This window comes from Platalea leucorodia (genome assembly GCF_965183815.1).
Source record: "Platalea leucorodia genome assembly, chromosome: W".
In the NCBI taxonomy this organism is placed as follows: Eukaryota; Metazoa; Chordata; class Aves; order Pelecaniformes; family Threskiornithidae; genus Platalea; species Platalea leucorodia.
Window position 1 is genome coordinate 16980845 of NC_138859.1, and position 15183 is coordinate 16996027.

Sequence of the window (15183 nt, forward strand, 5' to 3'; positions counted from 1 at the left end):
CTAGTGGTTAAAATATTTAAGCTCTCACCCACTAAGAGACAAGAGAAGAGCTTTAAACAGAGTTACCAAGGCTTTTAAATATGTTTTTCAAAACCATGATTCCATCTTCCTTTAATGCAGCTTGTACATTTATTTTGTAAGAATCAGAATTATTTTTTTTCTTTTTTTTTGTTTAAAACAAAACCTGCTTCATGAAGCTTAATTTTCTTTTTCTTTCATTCAGTGAAGTCATAATTGTTCACTTGTGATATCTTAATCTAGTGTCACAGGTGACTGTAAGATCAAAGGTATGTGATTATGATGACTTCATTGCGTGGAGAAAAACTAGAAGGGGTGGAAAGCAAAGGGGAAAGCTTTAATTTCAGCATATGTTGCTTTAGCAACCAGAATGATTCCAAATCATGTTAAAGGCACCAACACAATAAAAGACTTTTTTTTTTAAAGTTTCTATCTTAGTTTGGGAAGGGCTTAAAAGAAACAAAATTCTACTCAGGGACATGTAGCAAATAAAAGAACTTTACATATATACCATTCTTTGGCTTTTTTGGGGGGGTTGGTGGTGTTTGTTGATGCCTTTTCAACCACGCTTCATCTATTTAGAGACAGAGATACTTATAGCTCCCTTCTAGTGAACTATTTCTGTCTCCTTTGCTTTCACCACTCTTATGAAAATTACAAATAAATGTATAATTATTATCAGATGTTTTAGAACAATATAAATACTTATCCCCAGAAAATTATCTGAGGAAACATTATTGGCCTTAGCTGTTAAGAGGAAAATCTAATTTTATTTTCATTAGGCAGCAGCTTTGTTCTCTTACAAGACCAGGCACAAGCATTGCATTGTTTTATAAATTTTGTTAGCGATTTAATGGCTTGAATTGTTGACTTTTTGTTCAGTTTTTTCTTCCCCCCAGATTTCTTAGCTACCTTTTGATGATCACAAGTAAATGAATATAACTTCCCTGAAGCTATACTGATTTGAACAGTTAAGGATCATGTCTTATATTTACAAATTTACATTATATACTAGCTTTGAGCTCCATCTTGCCCATTAGATATAGGCTTACATGAAGAGAAGGAGCTCCTATTGCATTAAGGGACAACACCTACTGATTCTTCCTTTTGTGGTAAGCAGCTTGCCGGGGCACACAGACTTTGAGCTCTGTGTGTGAAGTATTCAAAGGGATATCCTATCTTATATAAAAAGAAATGCTAACATTTTGCAGTTCTGTAGTGCGTCTCTGAAGCAATTTCACAAAAAGATAATAAATTGTACCTTGTAAGATCCCTGCAAGGTAGGAAGTTATACCCAAAACACAGCTCAGGAAACTAGAAGAGACAAGTTAATAGCTGGACTAGGACTATATCTGGTTTTAAATTTGACATCAAAAGGTTAAATTTAATTAAAGCAACTAGAGGGAAATGTCATTATTTTTTAGGAGGACAAAAGTGATGTACCATGCTTAGATTAGCTGTATTGTTTCTAATTCCTAGATCTTTCTCAGTTTTCTAGAAAAGGCATTTTTCCCAAATACTTATGGAGGTAAAGAAGGTAACAGAACTCACTTCCAGCCAGGAATGAGTTCTTCCATTTTTTAATATTCTTTTTTCCATTTCTTAAGACTTTAAGTGGTTATAACATGTGCTGCTTTGCTGGAACAAAACCAAGCAGCATGAGAGACAATGAAGGATCTGAAGAACCATCAAACCCCCAGTTTTTAAAGATGGAAAAGTAACTTGATTTGTGGGCTTATTCATAAAAAGAAACTTCTGAATGATATTACTGATATTTCCCTATGCATTTCTTACTTTATAGATGCAGTAAATATTTGTTATAATTTACTTGTACACTAAATTATAATTGGGACACTTCTTCAACTCCCTATAGTAACTTTCATCTAGTTATCAATTTTATAGTAACATTTGATTTTGTTTGTGTGTTTAGCATGAAAGGATGGAGGAGACTGCGAGCTGAGTAGTTCAAGTGCTGAAGAAGGAGACTTGTTTTGAGGAAACGGGAAAAAGGAAGAAAAGAAAAGAAAAGGGCAAATACATATTTTTAAAGAAGAAGGAGAGGAAAAAAAAACAGGGACTATGAGGAGAAAAAAGAATCACATTACAAGGATTATGGATGAACGTAACAGACAGGTGAGTAGCAAAAATACTGTATTTGAACATCATATATTTCTAGGGTGCCTTATTCTCAGAAGTGTTTAAAACAGTGATAATTTTGTATATATACATATGTATACATATACACAATGTATGGAAGACTATCAAAGAAAAGGTACTTCTGGAAACGATCAGAAACCTCACACATAGCTTTTTCAAATTTAGTAATGTGTAGATAGGAATATATTACTCTAGGCCTTGATTATACAAAGACTGATGTGTATGCTTTACTTTGGGCCCTCTCTGTAGTCCCTTTGGCTTCAGTGTATAATATATATGGTTAAGCACATATGCAAGTTATTACAGGATTCAGGCTTATAGTACTGTATTTTGTGACCTATTATATTCTGCCTTTATTTGCATGAGGACTTAATTCATAGATTCAAATTATTTGCATTTCTACATGTCTGCAGTGTTTTTATTTTTAGCTCCTGCATAAAAAAATGACGGTACTTCATACAAAAATCTGGTATGTTCTTGTCTGAACGTGGATTTTAAAAAGAATTTGTGCAGCATAACACATTCTAAAACCAACACACAATAATATTGTCATGTTGCAGTCATAAAACAAAGTCTCCCTTACCAATGCTATGGCTAAATAGGTCTATCAGGATTGGTTAAATAATTATTATCACTGTTTTAAATAAAATGACCGAGTAGCTCAATGTCACATATTAGCAATACTACTGCTACTAGTTAAAATAGGATCATAAATTAGAGTGGCTGCTTTTCTGTTTTCAGAAAAATAAAATTCAACAATTGCCATCTTAAAATAAAATCAGTGAAAAGCTACCGCTGTTTACATCTGATGTATCTGATGGGTGTTTTGTTGAAACTGGAGATTCCCAACTGTGAGAAATTCTCGATAAAATTGTTTAACGCTATAACTAGTGTTCTGCATACATGTGGCTGAAATTTAGAAGTAATCTTCTGTAACTGTTTTTAAGCACCTGATATTGAGTTAATATTAGTATATTAGTTCTATTCATTTGACCTATTATTTTCTTCATATATTCAGGTTGTTTTATAAGAAATGATTATGTTGTTAGATTTCAAGGATTTTATAATGCCATAAATAACTCAATCTAGGCATAATGACAAATTATAATTTTAAAGTATGCTTTCCCAGAATTTGTAAATTCTGTATTGTGAGTAGTCACTTGTGTTCTTCATGGCAGAAAATCAATCACATTTAAAAGCAAAAAATACAAGGATTTACGATGAATACATTTTTTAATTTCCTTAAAAGTTACTTATTGCTGTGGGCCAAGCTAAAAAGCAATAATTATGTCAATATAAAACCACCACCATATTTGTTTTGATTGGTTTATAATTTGGAATGGAAATTGGATTTGAAATATTGAACTGCATGTATCATTAACTGTTATGACACTGTTTGTTTTGAACTCTCCCATACTACCATGGTTTCTTTTCAAAGTGTACCTGAATTATCATTTTGAAAATAAAACTACAAAATTTTGCCATTAGTAACATTAGTTTATACACCACCTTTGGCGTCAACTTGTTTACTCAAATATAGGACTTATGGAGGATTTAAATCTCCAATTCTGTCAATCAGGTATCTTTCAAGAAGATAAAATTACTTTAAAAAATGGATACAGCAAGTGTTTAAGAAGTCATTCACTGTAGAGTTTCAAGACTTCTAGCACCAGCTTTCAGAACTAATAATTATCAATAAAACTATAGCACTAGAATATTAAGAACTGTAGTATTAGTGCAGAAAGCATTTATCTTGCTAGGATCTGATAATTTCCATAGTTCTGGTTAGCCAGATACACTGTGAAGCTGAAGGTATAGATTTACTGTGCTTTAGCATCCACATACTATAATTGGCTTAATTCTACTTCACATTTCTATTAATATATCGAAATATAATTTAGAAAGTGTTTCTACTGGTTTTGTCCTCTTTACATTTAGCACCCTGATTTAAAGCTCAGTGAAGTCCATAAAAAGATTTCCATTGGTTCAGTTGAACTGTGGGATAAAGCTTTTCAGTTTTAGCCATATATAGATGATTAAACACAACTGGATCTTTCACTAATAGCTGGTTGTTTTTTTAACCATTTATATGGGACATACTCTTTCACAAGCCTTATTGTTTCTTAAAATATAATATATTCAATAAGCTATTGCTGCTTCTGTGGGGAGTTGCATCATTTATTTATTTTCTAATTTATACATGTACAGCAATCTTAAAATGCTAGCTGGTTTATATGCCTGCTGTAAATATATTTTTAATGTACAGAATATATTAAATGGTTGCAGAGGAAAAAACTGTTAAAAGTTTTTGATTAATAAAATTAAAATCCCCATGGAAGCACAGTTCTCCAATGCTTATTCATAGCTCCATTTGCCATGACATGGGAAGACGACTATTTAGTTTATAAGACTGGATTTTTTTCCTTCTTACTAGCTCACCGGAAGATGTTTGCAAGAACAGCAGCAAATCTGTTGACTTGAAACTGACTTATTGTTATTTATTATCAAACTCAGTGTGGTTTCAAAGTACAAGGCATGTTAGATGGGAATATGATGTACATGGATTATGCATCCTTGGCTTTTTTCAATCACAAATTCTCTGCAGGGCAGCACGTACAGGGAAAAAATAGGTGGAGCACATATCAGAACCAGCGATACAGCAATAGCTGAATTCTTCTGCCCTCTCCCACTGCAAGGAGGAAGCTGTTTGGATAACAGTTTCTGCAAAAGAGTTTACGTTGTTACAAGGCTTGTGGAAGACAATTTCTGTCCTTGCTTTTCCAATCATTTGTCCAGTGTCCTGACTAGCTATTTAGGTTAACCATTGAACATATTTGTCCTATCAGTATAACAGCTATTTTCTTCCACACTACTGTCTGCTATGGTAGGAAACTCTTCTACTGTTCAAAGTGCTTGTATTAACAGATTGGAAAGGACAAAAATAGTGCTGATCTCCCTTCAAGAGGATTTCTTCTGAGCAAGTCTAGTTGGTTGGACTTGTGTACTTTAGTCGCCATCCTGGTATTAAATGTAAGTTAAAACTGCCTAAAGAGTTATATGTCTCTGGCTGCAAATCTCATAGAAATGTGCAATATTGGGGTACAATCTGTTTTTCCTGAAACTATTTGAAACTTCAAATTTTTTTTATAATTTAAAGGAAAACTACTGCAGCTTAGACATTAGAAGCCCAGTCCTGTTACCCTGGAGTGCATGAGAGCTCCATCATTGACTTAAGCAAGTGTAGAATCCAGGCTTTTAACTAGGACCCATTCATTTAATGTTGTTTCATGTGGGCTGCCAGTTGGCTATATTTTCCTGGCTCTCATAGTTACTGTATGGTGACAAAGGGGGCAAGGATGTTTGAATCTTTTGTGCATGATTCCAAATTTTCTTCAGTTGTGAAACTTTCAGAAATACCCATAGCTATCACAAAAAAATCCCTTTCACTTTGCTTTAATCCACAGGAAGAAGGAATATAAATACCTGACAGAGTTAGAGTAAATGTGTATTTATTTAGGTATTTTGGTTACCATCATGGTATTAAATCTAAATTAGAGGTCTCAAGAGAATCCTGTTATAAGTAGCCAATGTGACCAGAGACTTCCTTTTTATTACGACGACACTGGATAATATAGTCTTAGTAAATGTGGGATAAGTAAGACATTTTTGGTAGTGCTGTTTAAGCTCATGAGATTGTGGTAGCCTTGCCAATGGGTCATCAGATTAGACTGCATACTTTAGATCAGTGGCACCACCAGTAGAACTGGTAGCCAAAAATATTAGCACTGACATCTGATGTTGGAAGCTCCTGACTGCTACAAGTTCTTTATGCAGGAATTCCTATCAGTCAGATTGGAGAAGGCTGCTGTGAAGAAGTCTGGGTTGTTTGAAAAAAGAGGAAGGATATTTGTAAAAACATGGCTGAAATTTATTTTCAAGTGAAAAAAATATTTCAACTAGCTCTATCATGGTCAACACACAAAGGAAAATTTTCATTCATTCCGCTCAGAAAAGTCCTTATAATTTTTCCCATTTTTGTTTCCTGTTTGAAACATTTTTGTTAGTTTTAATGAGGGCCTTTTGGGGTCTACCATAGACTGGTATCATCTGAAGCTGTCTTCAGATGATACCAGTCTATGTCTTGAACCAGTCCAAGCAGGGTTGCCCAGGCTTAAAATAAATAGGTGTAAGGACATAATGGCATTGTATTACTGTTATACAAGGTCTCTTACAAAATGTTTCATTAAATCCATGGTCTGTGAGCTAAATTCAGAGGCACATTGACTCAAGAAGAGGGCATATTGACCCAACAACATTCTAATATCAGGTTTGGAACACGCTCTTACTTTTAATATGCTGATATTTCTAGTTAGTATCAAGAAAGATCCGGTCTTATATGGCAAGCCACCATTTTTTATCCCTCTGATTGTCTTGTTCATTAGTTCTGCATTTTTTTCCTGCTTGTGAAGCATGCTGTTGTCAGATTCCCAATTTAAACAGAGCTGAGCTTAGCTAATGACTGCACACTTTGTTTGCAACATCTTTCAATTTGTAATGAGCTGCTGGCGGCTTAAGTGTTATTAAATTCCATAGGAAGTGTATGCTTCAATATTAAGACACTTAAATATTAAGACACCCTTTTCAAATAGCATGTTTCTGTAATTCTATGGGCTGTTACAGTAATAAACACTCGATGCTTAACTCTTTCATGTGTTAAACTTTTTATCATTCTTTGATTCCAGCAAATCTGTAGAGGTATAAAACAAGACTTGCTGCAGTTAGCTCAATAGAGAATGAATTAAAGTATATAAGTACAGCGAGGTTATGGGGCAGGGGAAGAATATCCTGAAAGGAAATGACCATTTGCAGAAAGACCTAGATTTGTTCTAGCTAATGCTGCTAGCTTCAAAACCAATTTCAGGCTTGTGCATCTATTTTTATCTGTGCTTCAGCTCTATTTAAAAGGAAAGAGTAGAAGATTATTGGCTGATTCAGAACCTCTCCTGTAGAAACAGAAAAGAGCCTTGCATATTAGTGCTAAAATGAATGCAAGTTACGGAAGAAACTTTTTCCCATCAGTTTCCTTATATTTTCAGTCTTCCTTCATGGGGCATCTTGATTTTATTCAAGATCTTTTACGATTTTTTTTTCCCCCAGAGAATTATTATATGCTTATACACATATATATGATATATGATATATGATATATCATATATCATATACATATACATATATGCTTAACTGTGCAACTAAGCATCATTCCGTTCAATGAACCTTTGTCTTAAATATAATATTCTCTTTATCTTTTACATATATCTGAATTCCCCCTCTTGCTTACATTAAATTGCACACAACAAGAAATATCCTTGGAACAGATCATTACAGTTAGGCTCTGGTCCTATTTTTTTCAGAAGAAAAGTTAGGTTTCTGTAAGCAAAGAATACACCCCAAGTTTTCATGACTCCCAAATTGTAGTGACCTGCGCAGCCCTGAGAGCACTTTTCATGTTGTGCCAGACTACCTCAGAGGTAAAGTTTTAAGAGAGATGCTAAACTGAGTCATGAATTTCTAGAATGTAGTTAAGCGTGTTTGTATTACAAATGTATGTTTTGAGCATAATTTAGAGTGAATTAGTGTAAGGTAAAGTTTTAGGTCAAATATTACTTTTAATTTGAAGTGTGAGCAAGAAGCCTAAGTAAAGAGACTGCAATATTAAATAAGCCATCTCCCAACACAGTAGAGCTGAAAACTAGTGCAGACACGGGCACAGCCTTGCTTTCTTGCAAGGAATGGATTGGAAAGCCCTGGGGGAGAAAGAGCTGGAGGTGGGAAGCAGAACTGAAGCCACTGTGGAGAGGAAGAAGTTACGTACTTCCTGTTATGAAAGGAAATGCAGACAAATGTGCTTCCTGACCATTTGCTCAGCAGGGAATGAAATATGCTTTGACTTTTACCTTACGAACATTTTAGCTGCACAGAACTCGTAAACATGTTTTTTATCCTAAACATCTATTTGTACCTGCCAGAAACAGTGATAGGATACAGAAAAAAGTCCGCTTTCTTGTATATTGTATTAGCCGGTGTGTTTTTGATCGAAATATGATATTTTTCTTTAATGTGATGTCTTTGCCTAGAACATGTACATATATATACATCTATAAATAATGGATTTAATCTTATCTGTCTGATTCAACCAAAGGAAATGAAATAGCAGAGATTCACCATTATTATTCTTGCATCCCTATCTGTTCTTTAGATCTTAATTTATAAGTTAAAGCGTGAAGCATACTTGATACTGCCTAACCTACTACTTTCTGAATTGCTATATCTTCTGTTAATTAACACACCTTCAAATTATCCCTCCTCTTGACTCAAGAAGAAAAAAGTTAATATCGAAGATCCACCATCATTTTAGGATTTGGGAAAACTAAATTATATTGATATTTTAAGATTTTGACAGTATTATTATGCAGATTATGCAGTAATATACTAAAAAACAGGGCATAACAAAGAAGTACAAAACCTTTTTTATACAGATTAATAATGAACATTTTATTTGTTATAACTATAATATAATACATAACAGAAAATAATATGTATTATATAATCACATATATAATATATAGCTAACTCTTCTTTATGTGGACTATTCAGCAAGCTGTAGCTCATTATGCTTCAGCCTTTCCAGGACAACAATTCTTTTACCAAAATCTGTCACTACTGTCTCATACCTGTAAGTTATGCTGAAGGGTTATAAGAACATGGAAGGAGGCTGCTGAAGGTTCCTTTACTGCTCTTTAAAGGGCCTTTCATTTAATCATAGACTCACAGAATGGTTTGGGTTCAAAGGGATTTTAAAGACCATCTAGTTCCAACCCCCCTGCCATGGGCAGGGACATCTTTCACTAGATCAGGTTGCTCAAAGCCCCGTCCAACCTGAACCTTGAACACTTCCAGTGATGGGGCAGCCACAACTTCTCTGGGCAACCTGTTCCAGTGTCTCACCACCCTCGTCGTAAAAAATTCCTTCCTTATATCCAATCTAAACCTACCCTCTTTCAGTTTGAAACCCTTGCCCCTTGTCCTGGCACTACAGGCCCTGGTAAAAAGTCTCTCTCCGTCTTTCTTATAAGCCCCCTTTATATATTGAAAGGCCGCAATAAGGTGTCCCCGGAGCCTTCTCTTCTCCAGGCTGAACAACCCCAACTCTCTCAGCCTTCCTTCATAGGAGAGGTGTTCCAGCCCTCTGATCATTCTCGTGGCCCTCCTCTGGACCCGCTCCAACAGGTCCATGTCTTTCTTGTACTGGGGACCCCAGAGCTGGATGCAGTACTCCAGGTGGAGTCTCACGAGAGCGGAGTAGAGGGGCAGAATCACCTCCCTCGACCTGCTGGCCACACTCCTTTTATGCAGCCCAGGATACGATTGGCTTTCATATTCACTTTTTCATCCACCAGTATCCCCAAGTCCTTTTCCGCAGGGCTGCATAATTAATCCCTTCATCCCCCAGTCTGTACTGATACCAGGGGTTGCCCTGACCCAGGTGCAAGACCTTGCACTTGGCCTTGTTGAACTTCATGAGGTTCACTCCTCAAGCCTGTCCAGGTCCCTCTGGATGGCGTCCCTTTCCTCCAGCGAATCAACTGTACCACTCAGCTTGGTGTCATCCGCAAACTTGGTGAGGGTGCGCTCAATCCCACTGTGTCATTGATGAAGATTTTAAATCGTATCGGTCCCAGTGTGGACCCTTGAAGGACACCACTCGTTACTGGTTTCCACTTGGACGTTGAACCATTAACTGCAGCTCTTTGGACACATCCATCCAGTCAATTACCATCTAAGCCTTACCATCACCTTACTCACCAGCCTTCCCCATCTAAGAGTCCATCTGTCAACCCCCTCTCTCTCCAATTTAGCGGCAAGAATGTCGTGGGGAACCGTATCAAAGGCCTTACAGAAGTCCAGGTAGTTGACATCCGTAGCTCTTCCCTTGTCCACTGATGCAGTCCCTCCATCGTAGAAGGCCGTCAGATTAGTCAGGCACAATTTGCCCTTGGTGAAGCCACGTTGGCTGTCTCTGATCACCTCCCTGCCTTCCATATGTTTCAATATGTCTTCCAGGAGGATTTGCTCCATGATCTTACCGGGCACGGAGGTGAGGCTGACTGGTCAGTAGTTCCCAGGGTCCTCTTTTTTACCCTTTTTAAAAATGGGTGTGATGTTTCCTTTTTTCCAGTCACTGGGGACTTTGCCTGACTGCCATGACTTTTCAAACTCAGCTCCATCTGTGCCTTAGTTTTCCTGAGCCCATCCCTACATATCCGGGCAGCATCCCTATATTATTCCCAGGACACATGTCCCTGGTTCCACTGCCTGTGCATTTGCTTTTTACACTTCAGAATCAGTGGGGAAGGGGATACCAACAGGAGAGCTGAAGGTAAGACAAGAATTGGCATGGCATTGCCTGGGGGTGGCAATGCTAGTAGGAACATTTACGCTGCTCCTGGGAGCACGGAAGGTTCAGGAGCACATCTGAAATGCTTGTACACCAACGCATGCAGTATGAGAAACAAACAGGATGAACTGGAAGCGTTGGTCAGTTCCCAGAGCTATGATGTCATTGGTATTAGTGAGACTTGGTGGAATGATTCCCATGACTGGAGTGCTGGGATGGAGGGCTACAGGCTGTTCAGGAGGGATAGGCAAGGCAGGCGAGGTGGAAGAGCATGTAAGGGAGAGGTGTGACTGTACAGCCCTTACAGTTAGGGATGATGTGGGTGAGAGCCTCTGGGAGAGGATTAGGGGGATGGAAAACAAAGCAGATGTCGTAGTGGGTGTCTACTACCGATCGCCCAGCCAGGATGATAGCACTGCTGTCATTAGAATTTCTATAGCAGGAACCACCTGAACCAATGGAGGACAAGCCTTACAAGAAGCAGTGCAAGTGCAGCAGTGACCCAATCTGAGTTGGCTTTGGTACCCAATAACTCCACGCAACACACCATCTCTCCTGTCCTGAGTGACCACCATAACAGATAGAATCCAAGTCATGGACTAAATGAACTCAATGGACATTTTGTGGACATTTGTGGGCATTTCACAGGGGTGGTCCATAGACTAAGGGAATGATACCTGTGTATTGTATCAAAGGATGGGAAGGGGGGTGGTGGTTAATGAGGATCTATTGAATAGTGTGGGACCTGAGCATGACGTAAATGGTATGGAATGTGCTGGCTTTGGCTGGGATAGAGTTAAATATCTTCACAGTAGCTCGTATGGTGCTATGTTTTTGGATTTGTGACCAAAACAGTGTTGATAACACAGGGATGTTTTAGTTATTGCTGAACAGTGCTTACGCAGCGTCAAGGCCTTTTCTGCTTCTCACATCACCTTGCCAGCAAGTAGGCTGGGGGTGCACAAGAAGTTGGGAGGGGATACAGCTGGGACAGCTGACCCCAACTGACTAAAGGGATATTCCATACCATATGACGTCATGCTCAGCAATAAAAAGCTGGTGGAAGAAGAAGGAATTGGGGGATGTTTGGAGTTACGGCGCTTGTCTTCCCAAGTAACCATTACGCATGATGGAGCCCTGCTTTCCTGGAAATGGCTAAACACCTGCTTGCCAATGGGGAGTAGTGAATGTATTCCTTATTTTGTTTTGCTTGCGTGTGCAGCTTTTGCTTTCCCTATTAAACTGTCTTTATCTCAACCCACGTGTTCTTCTCACTTTTACCCTTCCGATTCTCTCCCCCATGCTAGTGTTGGGGGAGTGAGCGAGCGGCTGTGTGGTGCTTAGCTGCCTATTGAGGTTAAACCACGACAGATGTGCTAGGTCACAAGACCCCGAATAAAACAGCAGCAATGGATGAGTACTTCTTTCATCCCTGCTACTGAATTGGTCATGCAGCGGACTTCTTTGTAGAACATTTAGTCAGCTCTTTTGCTCCATCACTTTCAGTGAAGGAAGAGGTGGAATTAAGAACATTTCTCCCATGAAAAAGACTGTACAGAAGGAGTGGGAGGATTTATCAGATTTCTTGAAGGGAGGGGAATACAAAATTTAGTCTGTGGGAGAGAGGAGAGATTTCTATAACCATCAGAGATGTAGTATTTTGCCTTGTACTGAGTCTGGCTGGGATGGAGTTTTTCTTCATAGCAGCCTGTATGGTGCTGTGTTTTGGATTTGTGACTAAAAGAGTGTTGATAACACACCAATGTTTTACCTATTGCTGAACAGTGCTTGCACAGTACTGAGGTTTTCTTTTTCCCACTCTGTCCTCCCAGTGAGTAGGCTGGGGATACACAAGAAGCTGGGAGGGAACATAGCCGGGACAGCTGACCCCAACTGACCAAAGGGATATTCCATACCATATAATGTCATGCTCAGCAATAAAAGCTTGGGGGAAGAAGAAGGAAGTGGGGGACGTTCGGAGTTATGGTGTTCATCTTCCCAAGTAACCATTACACATGCTGAGGCCCTGCTTTCCAGGAAGTGGCTAAACATCTGCCTGCTAATGGGTAATAGTGAATGAATTCCTTATTTTGCTTTGCTTGTGTGTGCAGCTTTCCTTCACTTGATTAATCTGTCTTTATCTCAACCCACAAGTTTTCAGCTTTTGCTCTTTTGATTCTCTCTCCCATCCGGCTGGGGGTGAGTGAGTGACTGGGTGGGTGCTTAGCTGATGGCTGGGGTCAACCCATCATACACCTCAAGTCCAAGCCCAGGAGCATCATACTTTTGTTCAGACTATAGCATAAAAAGTCTGTGTGACTTCAGAAGTGAATCCCTTGTGGGCATTGTCATCAGATGAGTTTAGTTCTAGAAAATAAACTCCTTACTATTGATGTAGGTCAAGTTTGTCAAATGTTGGTTTCTGCAGAGGTCATACCAGTTCAGGGGTTCTGCTGATGAAGCCAATTAGTCAGAACCCCCTATACCTGCCAACATTTGAAAGCTATAAAGGAAGACATCTAGGAACAAAGAAATGAGAGCACACCTTTTTACTCTTTTAAGCCACATTTGGAATAGAAATAATTTTTAAAAGGACGAGGTAAGAAAATGGTCAACAAGGAGTATTCCATTGCTTTGCTACATTGCTTTGATGCATATCCAAGTGCTTACACTGAAGCCATAAACCATAAACATTCCACACCCTGCTGCAAGGGCCTTGCAGTAGGAAAGGACTATGGAATAGGTCCAATAAAGGATTTAGGGACTTAGAAAGCTTGATTTGGCAATACTTAATATTTAGGCACCTGACCTCCAGGGTGGAATTCATACTATGCTGGGATTTGAGGCTTCCTATACAGGGCACAGAAAGAGTTTGGTACTACAGAACAGGATTCAAATCTAGCAGCATGTTAAGTTGTGAGTGACTCAGACCAAGCAAACAGGGTTTCAGAAATCCCATCCCTCATCAGAAGTTACACTGCTTATCCAGGGTTGCAGAGACACCTTAATCCACTTGGGATTCAGAGCACGCTGTCCCCTCCTACAACTAATCTTCCAGAGAATTAAGGAAGAGTCACTCTTTTCTTTTAAGAAACAACTAGTGGTTAGAAACCTGTTACAAAACTGGAAACATAGGTTCTGTTTCTTCCTCAAACTGAATGGGTTCAAATCCATACCTCCTGTATTTATATAAGAGATAGGATTTACCCAACTTCCCATGCTTTAGACAGTTCTAGATAGGTCAAGTCTCCACACTTCCTGGTAACATCGTGCTTTTGTGCATTAAAGAATGAAGCATTCATTGGTTCAGAGTAACAGAACTCAATAGGAGACAGAGCTCTGTGGCTTGTTACAGCATTTTTGTTTGAGGGAAGGATCTGTTGAAATCTGATTTCTGCTCCAAAGGTTGTGTTTGCATTTTGCATTAAACAGACTCTCATTAAAATGCAGAAATAATTAATAGAATTATAGAATCATAGAATCATTTAGGTTGGAAAAGACCTTTAAGATCATCAAGTCCAACCGTTAACCTAACACTGCCAACTCTACCACTAAACCATGTCCCTAAGCACCACATCTACACATCTTTTAAATACCTCCAGGGATGGGGACTCAAGCACCTCCCTGGGCAGCCTGTTCCAGTGCCTGATTACCCTTTCGGTGAAGAAATTTTTCCTGGTATCCAACCTAAACCTCCCCTGGTGCAACTTGAGGCCATTTCCTCTAGTCCTATCACTTGCTACTTGGCAGAAGAGACTGACCCCCACCTTGCTGCAACCTCCTTTCAGGTAGTTGTAGAGAGCAATAAGGTCTCCCCTCAGCCTCCTCTTCTCCAGACTAAACAACCCCAGCTCCCTCAGCCGCTCCTCATAAGACTTGTGCTCTAGACCCTTCACTAACTTCGTTGCCCTTCTTTGGACACGCTCCAGCACCTCAATGTCCTTCTTGTAGTGAGGGGCCCAAAGCTGAACACAGTACTCGAGGTGTGGCCTCACCAATGCCGAGTACAGGGGGACAATCACTTCCCTAGTCCTGCCGGCCACACCATTTCTGATACAAGCCAGGATGCTATTGGCCGCCTTGGCCACCTGAGCACACTGCTGGCTCATGTTCAGCCAGCTGTCAACCAACACCCCCAAGTCCTTTTCCGCCAGGCAGCTTTCCAGCCACTCTTCCCCAAGCCTGTAGCGTTGCATGGAGTTGTTGTGACCCAAGTGCAGGACCCAGCACTTACCCTTGTTGAACCTCATACAATTTGCCTCAGCCCATCGATCCAGCCTGTCCAGATCCCCCTGTAGAGCCTTCCTACCTTCAAGCAGATCGACACTTCCACCCAACTTGGTGTCATCTGCAAACTTCCTGAGGGTGCACTCAATCCCCTCATCCAGATCACTGATAAAGACATTAAACAGAACTGGCCCCAGTACTGAGCCCTGGGGAACAGGGCTCATTCCTTAAGAAAGGAATAAAACTGAGATTTCTGTGCTTTTGATAGTACACAAACACTGACTCTATTTTTGTGAAAAGCTTAATCCTTTGTGCATTGCATTAAG

At 39.2% G+C, this 15183-nt stretch overlaps 1 protein-coding gene across 1 annotated transcript in view; it reads left to right on the plus strand.

The window, feature by feature from the left end:
- Positions 1 to 2097: 2097 nt before the first annotated feature.
- LOC309601790 (myocyte-specific enhancer factor 2C-like) overlaps positions 2098 to 15183 on the plus strand; it is a gene marked incomplete at both ends in the record, with an annotated part of 98340 nt that continues 85254 nt past the window's right edge. Inside the window, one exon of the mRNA XM_082334914.1 lies at positions 2098 to 2151. Coding sequence (XP_082191040.1) covers positions 2098 to 2151 — 54 coding nt within the window. The remainder of the gene's footprint in view (positions 2152 to 15183) is intronic.